The 14179-nt window shown below is 31.0% G+C and overlaps 1 protein-coding gene across 1 annotated transcript; it reads right to left on the minus strand.

The window, feature by feature from the left end:
- Nucleotides 1-7166: 7166 nt before the first annotated feature.
- On the minus strand, nucleotides 7167-13627 carry LOC129920751 (pickpocket protein 28-like). Its single transcript, XM_056002349.1, has 7 exons — nucleotides 13528-13627; nucleotides 13254-13466; nucleotides 8675-8923; nucleotides 8366-8617; nucleotides 7775-8319; nucleotides 7460-7709; nucleotides 7167-7404 (listed from the first exon to the last, which is right to left on the minus strand). Exons 1-7 carry the CDS (start codon nucleotides 13548-13550, stop codon nucleotides 7167-7169), a joined length of 1770 nt encoding a protein of 589 aa, XP_055858324.1. The 5' UTR covers nucleotides 13551-13627.
- Between the last annotated feature and the right edge of the window lie 552 nt (nucleotides 13628-14179).

Consider the following 14179-nt stretch of genomic DNA (forward strand, 5'->3'; position numbering starts at 1 on the left):
TTTTAAATAAAATTAAAAATTATTATTATACTTGAATGTTTTACTGAGGAACGCCATTTTTAAAATATTTATTTTTTAGAAGTCATTTTATTTTTCAATTAAAAACTCTAGATCTAAAACTAAATTTATTAAAATTATTAATTAGTTTGAGCAGTAAAGAGATATTATAACAATTATGATGGCGTTGTGCATTGTTTTCAACAAAAAAAAATATATATACATTATTAACATTTATTGCTTTATTTTTGCTTAGTACCTGCTGTGTAGTACACAAACTATTGCATACTTAAAAAGCTGCGGTTTAAAAATTAAAAATAAAATAAAAATATACTTGATTTTCACACACACACACACAATTATTATGGTTATTGGTTTTATAAAACTTAAATTTGAATTATAAAATAGAAATAAAGTCTACACAAGAGAGTGTCCTGTGAAAAAAAATAAATAAGATTTTAAAGTAAATTATTTTTTATTTTAAATGGTCAGTTAAATGATAAAACTTTTGCCCAAGAAGTCTACAAATTGTTTTGATTGATCAATGTAAATGTTTAACTTTAAGGGTGAGTTTAAAAGGTTCCAGATAAATCTTCGGATAGTTAACTGACACATAACGCTATCCAACAGATAAAAGTCCCTGATATTTTTCATTAAAGTGTACGATAAAGCCCTAATAGTAGTAGAGCTTGAATCCATTTTTGGGGGGGTATTTAAGGCAATCTGAAAACTTGTCATAAAGTTCTTTTTATACCCCAACACGAAACTGCAGACCTGTCTGCGGGTTAGTGGGGCTAAATCAACATATAATTTTTCAAAAAATATTATTTAGTCGAGATTAAGGCATTTCCAGGCCTAAGCGATGATTTAAGAAAATGCTTACTTTGGTATATCTTTGCTCATGATAATGACAGTTTTTCTGTTACTACTAATGTTAGAAGCTTATTTTTAAAAGAAATGTTATCCTTTGTAAATACGTTTAAAAAATGTAAATATCTGTTTTGGTTGATATGGATATGAATAAAATGAACAGCCTTTTATTCATATCCATGATAATTTTGACTTCTTAGTGGGTTTGAGTTTGTTCAACAAGAAAAGATTAAAAATATGCTTACAGCGCACTTAAGAGTAAAATGTTGTTAAAAAAATTTATTTTCAAAGATTCGTTTGAATTGTTAGACGACGAATTAGATCAATATTACGAAGATAGAGAGTGTCAAAGAGGTGAGTTTTCGGGATTGGGGACAAAATCCCGAAAACCGAAATCTCGAAAACCCAAAATCCCGAAAACCCCAAATCCCGAAAACCCAAAATCCCGAAAACCCAAAATCCCGAAAACCCAAAATCCCGAAAACCCAGAATCCCGAAAACCCAAAATCCCGAAAACCCAGAATATCGAAAACCCAAAATCCCGAAAACCCAAAATCCCGAAAACCCAGAATCCCGAAAACCCAAAATCCCGAATGGGATCCCGAAATCCCGAAAAATTATATAAAATGAAAAATTTGCGCAAATTTTTCATTTTATATAATTTTTCGGGATTTCGGTTTCGAAAACAATCCTAAGTGTGAAATTAAGGTGTTATTACGTAAAAAACAATATAAGTTTATGATTCTGTTAATATGTATCTCTTTTTTACATGATTTCAAGTTCTTATTGTGATTTCAGCAATGCTTTGTAATGATTGAGTTAAGTTGGAAAATCGTTGAACTAAAATCAAAAGAATTATTAGTTTTAATATTTAACTTATAATAATTGTATGTTTAAATTGTTTTTAATTGGTTTTAATTTTATGTTTCAGTTAAAATTTCAGTAAAACACAGTTTTGAAGAGTTTTTTTATTTTTTCTGTTTTTTTTTCGGGATTTTGGCCTTTCTGGATTTTGGGTTTTCGGGATTTTGGTTTTTCGGGATTCTGGGTTTTCGGGATTTTGGGTTTTCGGGATTCTGGGTTTTCGGGATTTTGGGTTTTCGGGATTTTAGGTTTTCGGGATTTTGGGTTTTCGGGATTTGGGGTTTTCGGGATTTAGGGTTTTCTGGATTTTGGTCTTTCTGGATTTTGGATTTCGGGATTCTGTCCGTCTCCCGAGTTTTCGTCGTTTCAAAGCTAATCAGTCTGAGGCTAACCGCTTTGAATACCGTCAACAAAGGTAAAGGAACTGTTGTAATGTGTTTGGATCCGATGGGCAAAGTTTTAGCACGACAAAGAATTAAGACAAAAAAGTACCTAAATGTCGCATCAAGCGCAGCGAGAATTTTTATTCGAATTCGTCTAAATCTTCTATCCCAAAGCAACGATAGGTATTCCAATAGATAGCTCTTTGGTAAAAGCTAACATTCTTTTGTACCAAAATTTTCCGCATAGGTACTCTTTCCTGTGCTTGATGTACGTTAGTGGCGTAGATAGGGGGGGGGGATCAGGGGGATATATCCCCCCCCCCCATTTGGATCGATAATTGTGCAGTATAAACAGTAATGAATAAATAAGTTGAAGAAGCGCACTTTGAAAAAAACGCTATGGATTTCGAGTTCTTGATTAGCTTAAAGGTTATAAATATGGTTTACCAACTTTCGTTGCCATTAAGTCGGTGTTTCAAAGAGTGAATTTAGACTTGGTCCAAGCAATGGAGTTCGCTAAAGATTTAAGGGATCAACTAAAAATTAAACGGGCAGAAGACGACTCATTTTCGAAAGTTTTTTGTATATGGGAAAAATAAGCTGAAATCCTTGACATAGGCGTTAAACATAAGAGAATAGTGAAGCGACAAAAGAATCGTTCGAACCCTTCGGTTCAAAGAACAGTAAAGAATATTTTCGTGTTACTGTTTTCAATCTTTTTCTCGATTTCTATGTAATGGGCCTTGGAGAAAAATGTACAAACCATGAAAACACACTAGGAGGGTTTCCGGTTCTTTCTAAGGATTCTTCGTCTGAAATAGACAAAGCAGCTAAAAAATGTAATGAAACTGTTGAGTTTTACCAAAAACTAGACCACATAAAATAGAACAAAAACAATAAGATTTCCTTATAGTTTTCATCCAAGAAGGAAATATTATTTAAACAATCGGGATTTCCTAATTGTTTTACCGACTTCCAAAAAGGAGGAGTTATTCAATTCGTCTGTACTTTTTTTTTTGTGTTTGTCACCTCATAACTTTGGACCGAGTGAACCAATTTTGATAATTCTTTTTGTAGGTATTGAAAAGCTGGTGCCTGTTCAGTACCATTAGAAAAACCATAAAACCCAGTTTTGATCCATGGAAGACGGTTTTGTTTTTTTAATACAAAAAATACGATCATGTACGGGATCACCTATTACAACTTGCTATAGAAATATTGGTCACAATTTTTGTTCTAGTGCCAAGTTGGAAAAAATATGAAATTTGTACAAAAAATTTTGAAAGATTTTGTACATGAAAATAATAAGAAATCTCTATGGAAAAACCTTATTAATTGTTGATATTAATAAGGTTTCTTCATAAAACAGTTCAATAAGGAAATCTGTTGGTATTTAGGTGGTCCTGGTCATATTTTTCTCTGTGTGAAGAATTAAAAACTCAGAAAAGATATTGGATCAGAAGGAAAAATACTTCCTCTATGAACTCATTGAAAGCGCTCGAGAGCTGCACCGAAAAAAGTTGTACTGGTATTTCTATTTTATTAAAGATATTAGCTACACTGCTGGTTTCTACGTCAACTACCGAAAGAACTTTCTCCAATTTAAAGAGAATAAAAACAATACAAAGAAGCATTATTAAAACTTAAAAAAAATTTGCGAACTAGATCTATCCCCCCCTCCCTTATCAAAAAGCTATCTACGCCACTGATGTACGTCGTCATCCCCCTTTTACAATCGACTAATTCCACTATCTTCTATATTTTCCAAGGTTATGGAAACTTTGAAAAATGGTCGGATTATGAAATATCTTGAAGAACGAAAGAGATTGCGGTTTTCATAGAAGGAGGTCCACTGAGGATGTAGTGGTGCGCTCGATATGTTTAAGGTATTTGAAAGAGTTTGGCATCTAAGCTCTCTTGACAAAAATGAAGGCTCATGGTTTCAATGATTCTCTGATCAAATGGATTAGAAATTATTTTACAAACTGTTCAATACAAGTTGTGTTAGATGAGTTAAAATCTGATTTCCACGAATTTAATGCTGGGATTCCACAAGGCTCGGTCTCATCATCCACACTGCATGACAGATTTGTTTGATATTGGAAACTTTTCAAAAAACATAGTAAAATCTCTGCCTGCAGCATGGCTCTGTCATTGCCATCAAATGATTGTCCACATATATTCTTCTTCAATCCAGGTGTATCGGTTTAGTCTTCTAGTAAGATCCACACAACAGTTGTAGCACATTTAGTGCTCTTGACAGTACATATTTCCATTGACCATCTACATTTGGTACTAGGTCCTTTTAGATATTATGAAAGACTCGGTCAAGGACTCACAAAATCTCTTGCGATTGAAGTTTTTTGACGTCAAACTTTGCTATAAAATCTGGTCTTTATTGTGGTTTTATGGATATCCATGAATTAAGCAACCACTAAGTAGTCACCCAAGTTAATGTTTGTTTCTCGGTGTTTGATGATTTGGTTAACTGTTTCATGATCTGGACTCTGGAGACCACCAAGTTGCCTTATGAACCGGTGTTTGAGATGATACATTTCACGCCAATGTTAAAAGTCTCGTCGCCGGACGAGGTTTCGTCATTTTAGGGCTTAAATATTTCACTTAATTAGTTACAATTACAAGTCCACATATCTTTTTTGTTTTTGAAGTTATACTTCTTTTGGGAGGGTGGGTATGAAAATTTGTTTTTTGACAAGAATGTCAAAGGGATTATGACGCGATCGCCATCTCCGAGACAATTGGGCAGCAGGGCTGTCGTTTCACCTTTAGAGTTGCTAGTACTTTAGTATTTAAAAATGCAGTACGCCGCAGTACGGTAAAAAAAAAAAAACACACAACACGTGGCAAGTTGCATTTTTCATGTCGCAATTTGCATTAGGCATGGGGCAAGTACAATGTGGCATGAATCATGGTGTAAGTGCATGTGGCAAGTAGCACGAGGCATGTGGCATTCAGTATGCAAAATGTGGCAAGTTGAATGTGGCAAGTTGCATGTTGCATAAAACAAAAATAATAAAAATATCAAATGAAATTCATTTAATACACTGAGTGAGAAGTATAACTTCAGTCGCGTGTACATGTGAACACACACTCTTTTTTTTTTTTTTGTGTTTTTTTTTGGTGTTGAAACACCAAAAATTACAGAGAAATTACAAGAAGGATCCTAGTCCGCTTCGGCTTGTCTACCATAGAAGGTCCTTTCACGAAAACAAGTACCGCGATCAAGCATAGCTCTAAGCTTCATAGTAAGAGTATAAGAGTCACCTCTGCAACACGGAATGAATAAATCATAGAAAGAGATAATAGTGAGGCGGCTTAGCATTAAAAAAGAGTTCAATCGTGCACTTTGTGATAAAAGCATGAAATTAACATCGTTGGTAGTACTCAATTTAAGAGTTATTTTGAGATATTGGGCCACCTTGTATTCCATTCGGAAGGGTAGATACAAGACTTTTTCTGTGTTGCTATAGTAGTATAGGCAATGAAATATTGTATTAATATGATACATGATTTCGAGGTATTTTCTAACGCCCGATCGAACAAAATCAATACCAAAATGTCTCGACCATCATGTAAAAAGTTATTGGACTCTTTATGAATTGTCTTTTACTCAAAGAGCAAGAGTCAAAATATTATCAAGTACTCCTTGAAAAAAAGTGGTAGATTGATAAAATTTCGTGTGGACGTTTCGTATACCATAGAAAAAAATAATAAAATATGTTCATCAAAAAATTTCAGGTCAAAGGGTGTTTTTTTAGCGAGAAAGAACACTTTTGAAATGGTACCATTGCAGCACATGGAAAATTTTTGCATTTTTTTGAACCGCATATATATTTTATACATCGTATGAGAATCAAAAATAATCAAAAAATTAATTATATTTACCATGGAACATTGAATTTTCATGCAAAACTTAAATTGCTTGCTTTTATTTTTTATTGAATTTTCATACAAATTAATGTTTTGAAGGAGTGAGGTGCAAAAATAAAAGTATGAAAAATAATTGTGCAGTTTGTGACAAAGGGATCAAATTAATAGGATTGTTAGTACAATATATAACCCTCATTTAAAGATATTGGGCCACTTAATATTTTACCTTTAAAGATGTTTATAACGATGCACAGAAAGCAATTTAAATGAAGTTTTGTGAAATTTGTGATTATTAGATGGCTCATGTGCATCCTCATAGGTGAAATATTAAAAGGCCCAATATCTTAAAATGAGGGTTACATATTGTACTAACAATCCTTTTAATTTCATCCTTTTATCACAAACTGCACAATTATTTTTCATACTTTTACTTTTGCACCTCACTCCTTCAAAACATTAATTTGTATGAAAATTCAATACAAAATAAAAGCAAGCAATTTAAGTTTTGCATGAAAATTCAATGTTCCATGGTAAATATAATTAATTTTTTGATTATTTTTGATTCTCATACGATGTATAAAATATATATGCGGTTCAAAAAAATGCAAAAATTTTCCATGTGCTGCAATGGTACCATTTCAAAAGTGTTCTTTCTCGCTAAAAAAACACCCTTTGATCTGAAATTTTTTGATGGACATATTTTATTATTTTTTTCTATGGTATTAGAAAAGTCCACACTAAATTTTATCAACCTACCACTTTTTTCAAGGAGTACTTGGTAATATTCTGAATCTTGCTGTTTGAGTAAAAGACAATTTATAAAAAGTGCAATAACTTTTTACATGACGGTCCAGGCATATTGCTATTAGTTTTATTCGATCGGGCGTTAAAAATTACCTCGAAATCATGTATTATATTAATAAAAAGGTTTCATCAGCTATACTATGATATGCAACAATGCGGGTGCAACACAGAAAATCTCTTGTATCTACGCTCCTGGATGGAATACAAAGTGGCCCAATATCTCAAAATAACTCTAATATTGAGTAATACCCATGATATAAATTTCATGCTTTTATCACAAAGTGCACGATTTAGATGCTAAGTAATGAGGTAATTTATACAAGAAAAATAAATAAAAAATCAATTTTTTATAAATTTTTATTCATCTAAAGTCTTCAAAGCCTTCCGTTTTGGTTTTCTCATTTTTAAATTTACCCATAATCTAATTGTAAAAAAATACACAAATTCCACCAAACTCAAAATCGATACACCCATAAACAAGCCCAATAATCCTCCACAATTTGCTATGAATTGGGTAGTACTGTACAATTCTGAACGCCTTAATGCATTGAAGACTGCTTCTTTAAAATATATAGTCAATCTTGCTGATCGGATTCTAAAATTTTAAAAAAATTATGTAAAATGAAAAAAAAAAAGTTAAAATTTCTTACCCTGGATCTATTGTCTGTACAGAGTCTGTACCCAAAGCCCTCTGAACACTTGCATAATCAAATGCAGTCTGATGTTCCATTTCAGCTTTATATTGAATACTTATACAAGATGGTAAACAATTGCAATCTTTTGAAGTTTCTGGTTCGTAAACAGTTGATCGTTGTTTGAAATTTGTAACAAGAAGTCCTCTTTCGACTCTTTGAAGACATTTCATACTTTTGGCTCCACAAACTGGCTCGGAAGCGTTTCCTATTTTTTTAATTTAAGCAATTTTATAAAAACTTGAAAAATGATATTAAAAAATTTAAACTTACTTGGCATCGAAAACTTAACACATCCACATTGTGCCCGAGTATGATTTGACAGACATTCATGTTCACAATTGGCCTGTGTATAGAGCTTAAAGTACCTCAGATATCTCTCATTCTGGTAATAGCACTTTCGTCTTAAAAATACAAAAAAATTAGTAAGTGACTTTGCTGAAAAGATTCTATCAAACCTATTAGGATCATAATGCCTTAAGCCTTCAGAAATTGTCACAATTTTAGGCTTTATCGATACTGAAACAGCTTGATCGAATGGTATCTTCATAAAAGTCTTCGAAACTTGTGGTAATTCTCCTGGTGTATGAAGTATCACTTTGAATCCTTGCACAGGACCTCTGCATAATAAATCATCATCGACTTTCTTATCGGTTAGCCACAAAAATAGACTTTCCTTATTTCCAGATCCAAGTACACGAGCTGGGAAAGCATTTTCACCAGCTTCCAAAGTGTAACCTTTTTCCAATTCCCATTCACTAGTTTGATTATTCGCATAATCCAAAATAACGCTATCAATTAGACTGGAAAAATTGTATTGATTAAAGGGAATTTTAAAGTTTTTTTCATGGAAAGTTTACTTACGCTTCATTTCGATAAATATTTTTTGGATTAAATCCATTAAAAGTAAAACATAGTCCTTCTTCAGTAAGTGTTTTATAATATTTATCACAAATTATACGAGCTTGTCTCCATGTGCAGGAATAAAGTGTTTCTCTTAATCCAGGAGCTGCTTGTTCAATTGCACTGATCAAATGTGATACATTTGCAAGAAATTTACCATAGTCTAATTTTTTATAAAGGCAAGTTTGTGATATTGCTTCCCAGTAGTGTTTTCTAAAATATTAATTAAACTCTTAAGTTTAAATTTAAAAAAATTATTAAATTATGTACTCTTCTTTTGATATCTTCGAATTATTATTCCACATTAATTTCCAATACATTTCTGTGTAGTTGAAAATATTTGCATGAGTTTTAGTTTCTGGACAAATAGTTACGGAAGGAAATGGAATTTCCCATACAGCTGTTAATTCTTCTTCAAAATGTACAATAACTGGTGTGTTGTTACGTTTGTCCAAAATGTTTGTAATAAGATAAACGCAAATTAAAATTGATCCAAGAAGAGCGAATACCCAGACAATTCTGTAAAAAAGTGTACGTTAGAATTTGTATATATATTTTTTTTGTTGTAGATAAAATTAAACTTCTCATAAAGTTGAAGAAACCGGACCTTGAACAAGATAATTTAAATTTTTCATGAATGATGTTTTTTAATGGAAAAACTACCCTTTTGTAGTTTTTACCCATAATTTTTTTGTAAAAGAAACCGAAAAAATTAGAATGTTTTTTCATGTGAAAAATTAGTTAGTTTAAAACCGTGGTTTGTTTGCCCAATGATAGAACAGGATAGTCCATCTTTTATTTTCGCCATCCTACCCTTAGTTTAAAAATTATAGAAGCACTTTTTTTTATTCACCTGAAAAACCACAAAACAATTTTTTTTTTTGTTCAGTGTTGATTTATCAACATGTTTAGTTTGCCCAAGGTTAGCTCAGGTTAAACCAATATTTATATTCGTCATCCCAATTATAGTTGGTTACAAAGGTCAACTAGTTTCATTAATTTTTTAGAAAAAAAAATATAGTACGCATACACCACAGTGACCCTTTTAATTTATAATTTGGAAAAGTAATTCAAATGGTGTGGCCACTGTGCCTCAAATGTTATTTATTTGACTAAGAATTCTTACTTGATTGAATTTAGTTTATAACATTCCTGTAAAGAAGCTTAAAATGGTTTATTTTATTTAACCTTAAAAACCACAAAATACAAATAATACAGTAAAATAAGGAGAAAAAAGGGGTAAATCTCGGACTGAATGTTAGTAGAAATTTTTTTTGCTCAATATCTTCCTTTTACCATTCTATAACATATCTCAAAAGTCTAGAAAAATCTCATGTCCGCTTGTCGCGATTTCAAGGTCAAATCGCGAAATGGAGATTTTCAAAATTAGCAAAAATAGGCTATGGTATACACATATGATACATGATTTCAAGGTATTTTTTAATGCTGATTCCAAAAAATCTAAAATCAAGACAATCTGACGTCTCTGGAAAAAGTTATACCTGTTTTTCATCTGTCAACTCATATTATAATAACAGTTGCAAACTTACTGCCGAAAAACCCTTAAAAGTTATGGTAGATGAACCAAATTTTGCATGAAGATTTTAGAATCCATCATTATTAAAAATCAAAACAATCCATTACAAAAAATATATATACCTACGAAATAATGGTATTTTTTGATGGAGGGGCAAATTTTAGGATATGCACTAAAGAAGATTCTTGTTCATCTTAGGAATAAGTGCTAATAGGCTAATTTTTCATTTTAATTTTTGTTTGGATATTCTTTAACTACCCTAAAAATTTAAAAAAATCTCATGTCCGCAAGTCCTAATTTTCTTGGTTTGAAGATAAGGTGCAGATTTGAAAAAATTGAAAAACTACTCTTCAGATATTTGTGGCAGATCAACATGAATAAGGTACATTACTTTTCAGGGATGGTCATATTGATTTGTTTGTGGGTTTTGTTGGAATCAGCGTTAAAAAATACCTTGAAATGATATGGGTTATGTTGGTATACATATAAGAATCTAAAATTTTCTTATTATTTTTTTTAAATCTGCACCTAACTTAGTTTAACCTGGAAAATAAGAACTTGCGGTCATGAGATTTTTTTAGATTTTTGACATAAGTTATAGAATATCCAAACAAAGATAGAAACAAAAAAAATTAGCCTATTAGCACTAATTCCAAGATTGTACCAGGATGTTTCTTAGTGCACATCCCAAAATTTCCCCTTTTCTCAAAAAATACCATTTTGTCATAGATATAAATGTTTTTTTGCATTGCATTGTTTTGATTCTTAATGATAATGGATATGAAAACCCTCATGCAAAATATGATTCCGCTACCATTACTTTTAAGGGTTTTTCGGTAGTAAGTTAGCAACTGTTATAATAATATGGGTTGAAAGATGAAAAACAGGTATAACTTTTTTCAGAGACGTCAGATTGCCTTGATTTTAGATTTTTTGGAATCAACATTAAAAAATACCTGGAATTCATGTATCATATGTGTATATAATACCATAGCCTATTTTTGCTAATTTTGAAAATCTCCATTTCGCGATTTGACCTTGAAATCGCGACAAGCGGACATGAGATTTTTCTAGACTTTTGAGATATGTTATAGAATGGTAAAAGGAAGATATTGAGCAAAAAAAATTTCTACTAACATCAAGAGGTTGGTAATTTGAAAAAAGTTTTTTTTGTCATAATTTTTAACTAAGTAATAGTGATGAAAATTGTGAGAATTACCTTGTTAATTGAGAAGATATTTAATAAAAAAACACAATATTTGCACTGAAAAAGAAATCATCCCCAGAAACCTTTTATCTTGTGGTCAGTATTGAAAAAGTATGGATACGTTGATTGGGAGCTTTCCTAAGGGTGCATTGAGTAAGTAAAAAACATAATTTTTTGCTTTAAAAAAATATTTGGATCTTGTGGTTTGGTTGAGTGGGTTATCCTGTGCTAACCTTAAACAAAGGCAGCAAAGTATAAAAAAAAAACAATTTTTACACTGCACATAAAACAAAATAATGTTTATGATTTTTCCTCTCAATTTTTGAACTAAGGTTTAAGTAGCGAAAGAAAAAATGGGAAGTTGTATCCTGGACTATTCTCATGGGAAAGCAATACAAAATTTGCACCAGTGTAGTCCAATTTCACATATAGCCCGGTGAAGTCTATTTTAATTTTCATGAAATACGAAATATTAGACTACTCCATAAAGAAAAACAAATCAATATTTGGCTAGTTTAGAACATAATTGATCCAAGAAACTTTTGAGAAAATTGAAGGCCTCTCTTACAACTTTTTCATCATCAAATTAGTGCAAAAAAAATCCATTGAATAGTACAAATTTTATAAAGATTTGTAGGTTTGTGTTCTATAAACTTTTAGAAAGGCTTATTTTCATTAAAGCTCTCTTTTAAATTTAATCACAAGCCTTTTACAAAATATAACACCTAAAATTTTCATTTTTTAAACAAAATTGCAAACTTTAGTGTATCATATAAAAATTTGTAATTCGATTGACTATTTTTACTTTCATTCTTTTTATAATAGACCAGGGTCGATAATTTTTGAAACCAAAAAAAATCATAGTAGAATGAAACCCATTGGAAAAATAGGTGAATATAATGAAAATTAAAGGAAAAATAAATTACGGGCGAGCCGAGTTCGCGAAGTGGGTGGGTTGAGTTTTTAATGGTAAAAATGGTATATCTCGATTTCCGGCAAAACTACAAATCCTATAGAAAAAATTTGTATGGCAAAGCTGTAGATAATAAAAAGATCTAGCTTTCATGTAACACTGATAAATCTTACGTTTTTTGAGTAATTAAAGTGTAAATTTGAATAAATAGTCCAAAATTGTAAACAATGATACAAAATTTTTTTCGAATTCAAGCTTTTTTCATTTTTTGAATTTTAATAGAACATGTTCTATAGTATACTAATGTAAATTTTTTTAGACCATCAGAAAATAGACATTTTAACGAACGAAATGCCCACCGACTTTTTGAAAAAAGCTGATATTTTGACACGTGAATTTTCGATTGAAAATTAGGGTGTTTTTTTGGTATTAAGTCAAAATAAGGTGAACAAATTTATATTTTAAATCAAATAAATTACAGTGTATTTAAGACATAATAAGGTAAGTTTTCACCAAATTTCGTAAAAAAATTTTTGTTTTTCAAAAAGATAAAAGTAAAAAACCAAAAACTCGGTTTTTTTAATTTTTCACATAAATTTTGAGGTTATGTGACAAAATTGTTGACACCAAAGTTGTAGATCTTTTTATTACCTACAACTTTGCCATACAAATTTTTTCTATAGGATTTGTAGTTTTGCCGGAAATCGAGATATACCATTTTTTACCATTAAAAACTCAACCCACCCATTTCACGCCCGTAATTTATTTTTCCTTTAATTTTCATCATATTCACCTCCTTTTCCAATGGGTTTCATTCTACTATGATTTTTTTGTACTTTTTAATGTTTTTGAAGGCATCGGCACTGGTCTATAAAGAACAAACATAATTTCGACTGTTCTTTTATAAACACGAAATTTTTCATTAAACTTAAATTATTCTCCTAGAGCAGCAAAATTATTGTGTATTCATATTGTAACTACAAGTTTATAGTCCAAAAAAGTTCGTTTTTTAACAAAAAATTCATTTTCATTACTTGATACATTAGATGCCACTTCTATTCGTTGCATTTTTCGAAATAGTAGTCAAATTATCATAAACCTAGACGAACAAAAAAAGGCATCAAAAAACTTCACTGAAATTCCATCATTCAAAAGCACTTATCTTAAATCATAATTTTAACTTCCTGCCAACCTTTCCAAAACTGGTCGTTTCTGATCACCCATATATTTCAAACCATGAATTGTGGTGTCATTAAGATATTCCATAAATATTCCTTTTGCTGCATGAAAATGTTGTCCATAATTTATATTTTCCTCATTTTGGTCGCCATCGGAGACATTAAATCTATGTCTCGATGAACTTTTCATTTTATCAATAAATCCATTAAATTTCGCCTTTTCGAATCTAAAATCAAAAGTTTAAACATATTTAATCAAATTTTTAATGAAACACTACACTTTCTAACCGTTTTGAGTTTTTTCGAACCATTTTTATTGTCTATATTCCGACTCGACTTCAACGCGACTTTACGATAACTAAACATTTGCTATCTAATCGAGGTGTCCTTTTATACTATCAAATTTATGTTAAGTAGATGCTATACTTTGTATATTTAGTACTTACGAATAGAGTAATTAAAACAGAATTTCAATTCTCTCAGGAACAGATTTAGGTTGGTTTAACTCACAAGACAAAATAATGCAATTGCTTAACTGACTGACACACATTTTCGTAAACCTACAAAATCGATTTCACAACATCCTATATAAATTCACCCAATGACAATATGGGTGAGGCTTGGTCAACAATCCAGACCCAGATGACAATGTCATTTTGTCTGGCTTTCACACACGTGTCTTGTGTTTTAATTCTATTTATACAGAGGACATGGACTTTAATCTAAAGCTTTTTTTATGGAGAAATTTTCATTCAAAAAGATGTGTTTACAAAACATTAATGAAATTTGCCCATCAATGTTAAAAATAATCTAGGGCAAAGCAGACTATCTAGGGAACAATTTCCAGCACTAATTTTAGGGCGTTATCATTTACAGTTGATATTATGTTTACATGCGTTAATGCTTTAATTCTTTTTACCCAAAAAAAAAACAACGTAGG

This window comes from Episyrphus balteatus, chromosome 1 (assembly GCF_945859705.1).
Source record: "Episyrphus balteatus chromosome 1, idEpiBalt1.1, whole genome shotgun sequence".
In the NCBI taxonomy this organism is placed as follows: Eukaryota; Metazoa; Arthropoda; class Insecta; order Diptera; family Syrphidae; genus Episyrphus; species Episyrphus balteatus.

Coding starts and splice junctions, on each gene's coding strand:
- LOC129920751 (XM_056002349.1), bottom strand. CDS start 13,550: ATGGTTCGAAAAAACTCAAAACG. Junction 8,618..8,674: donor TCGAAGATATCAAAAGAAGA/GTACATAATTTA, acceptor TTAATATTTTAG/AAAACACTACTGGGAAGCAA. Junction 8,320..8,365: donor AATATTTATCGAAATGAAGC/GTAAGTAAACTT, acceptor TCCCTTTAATCA/ATACAATTTTTCCAGTCTAA.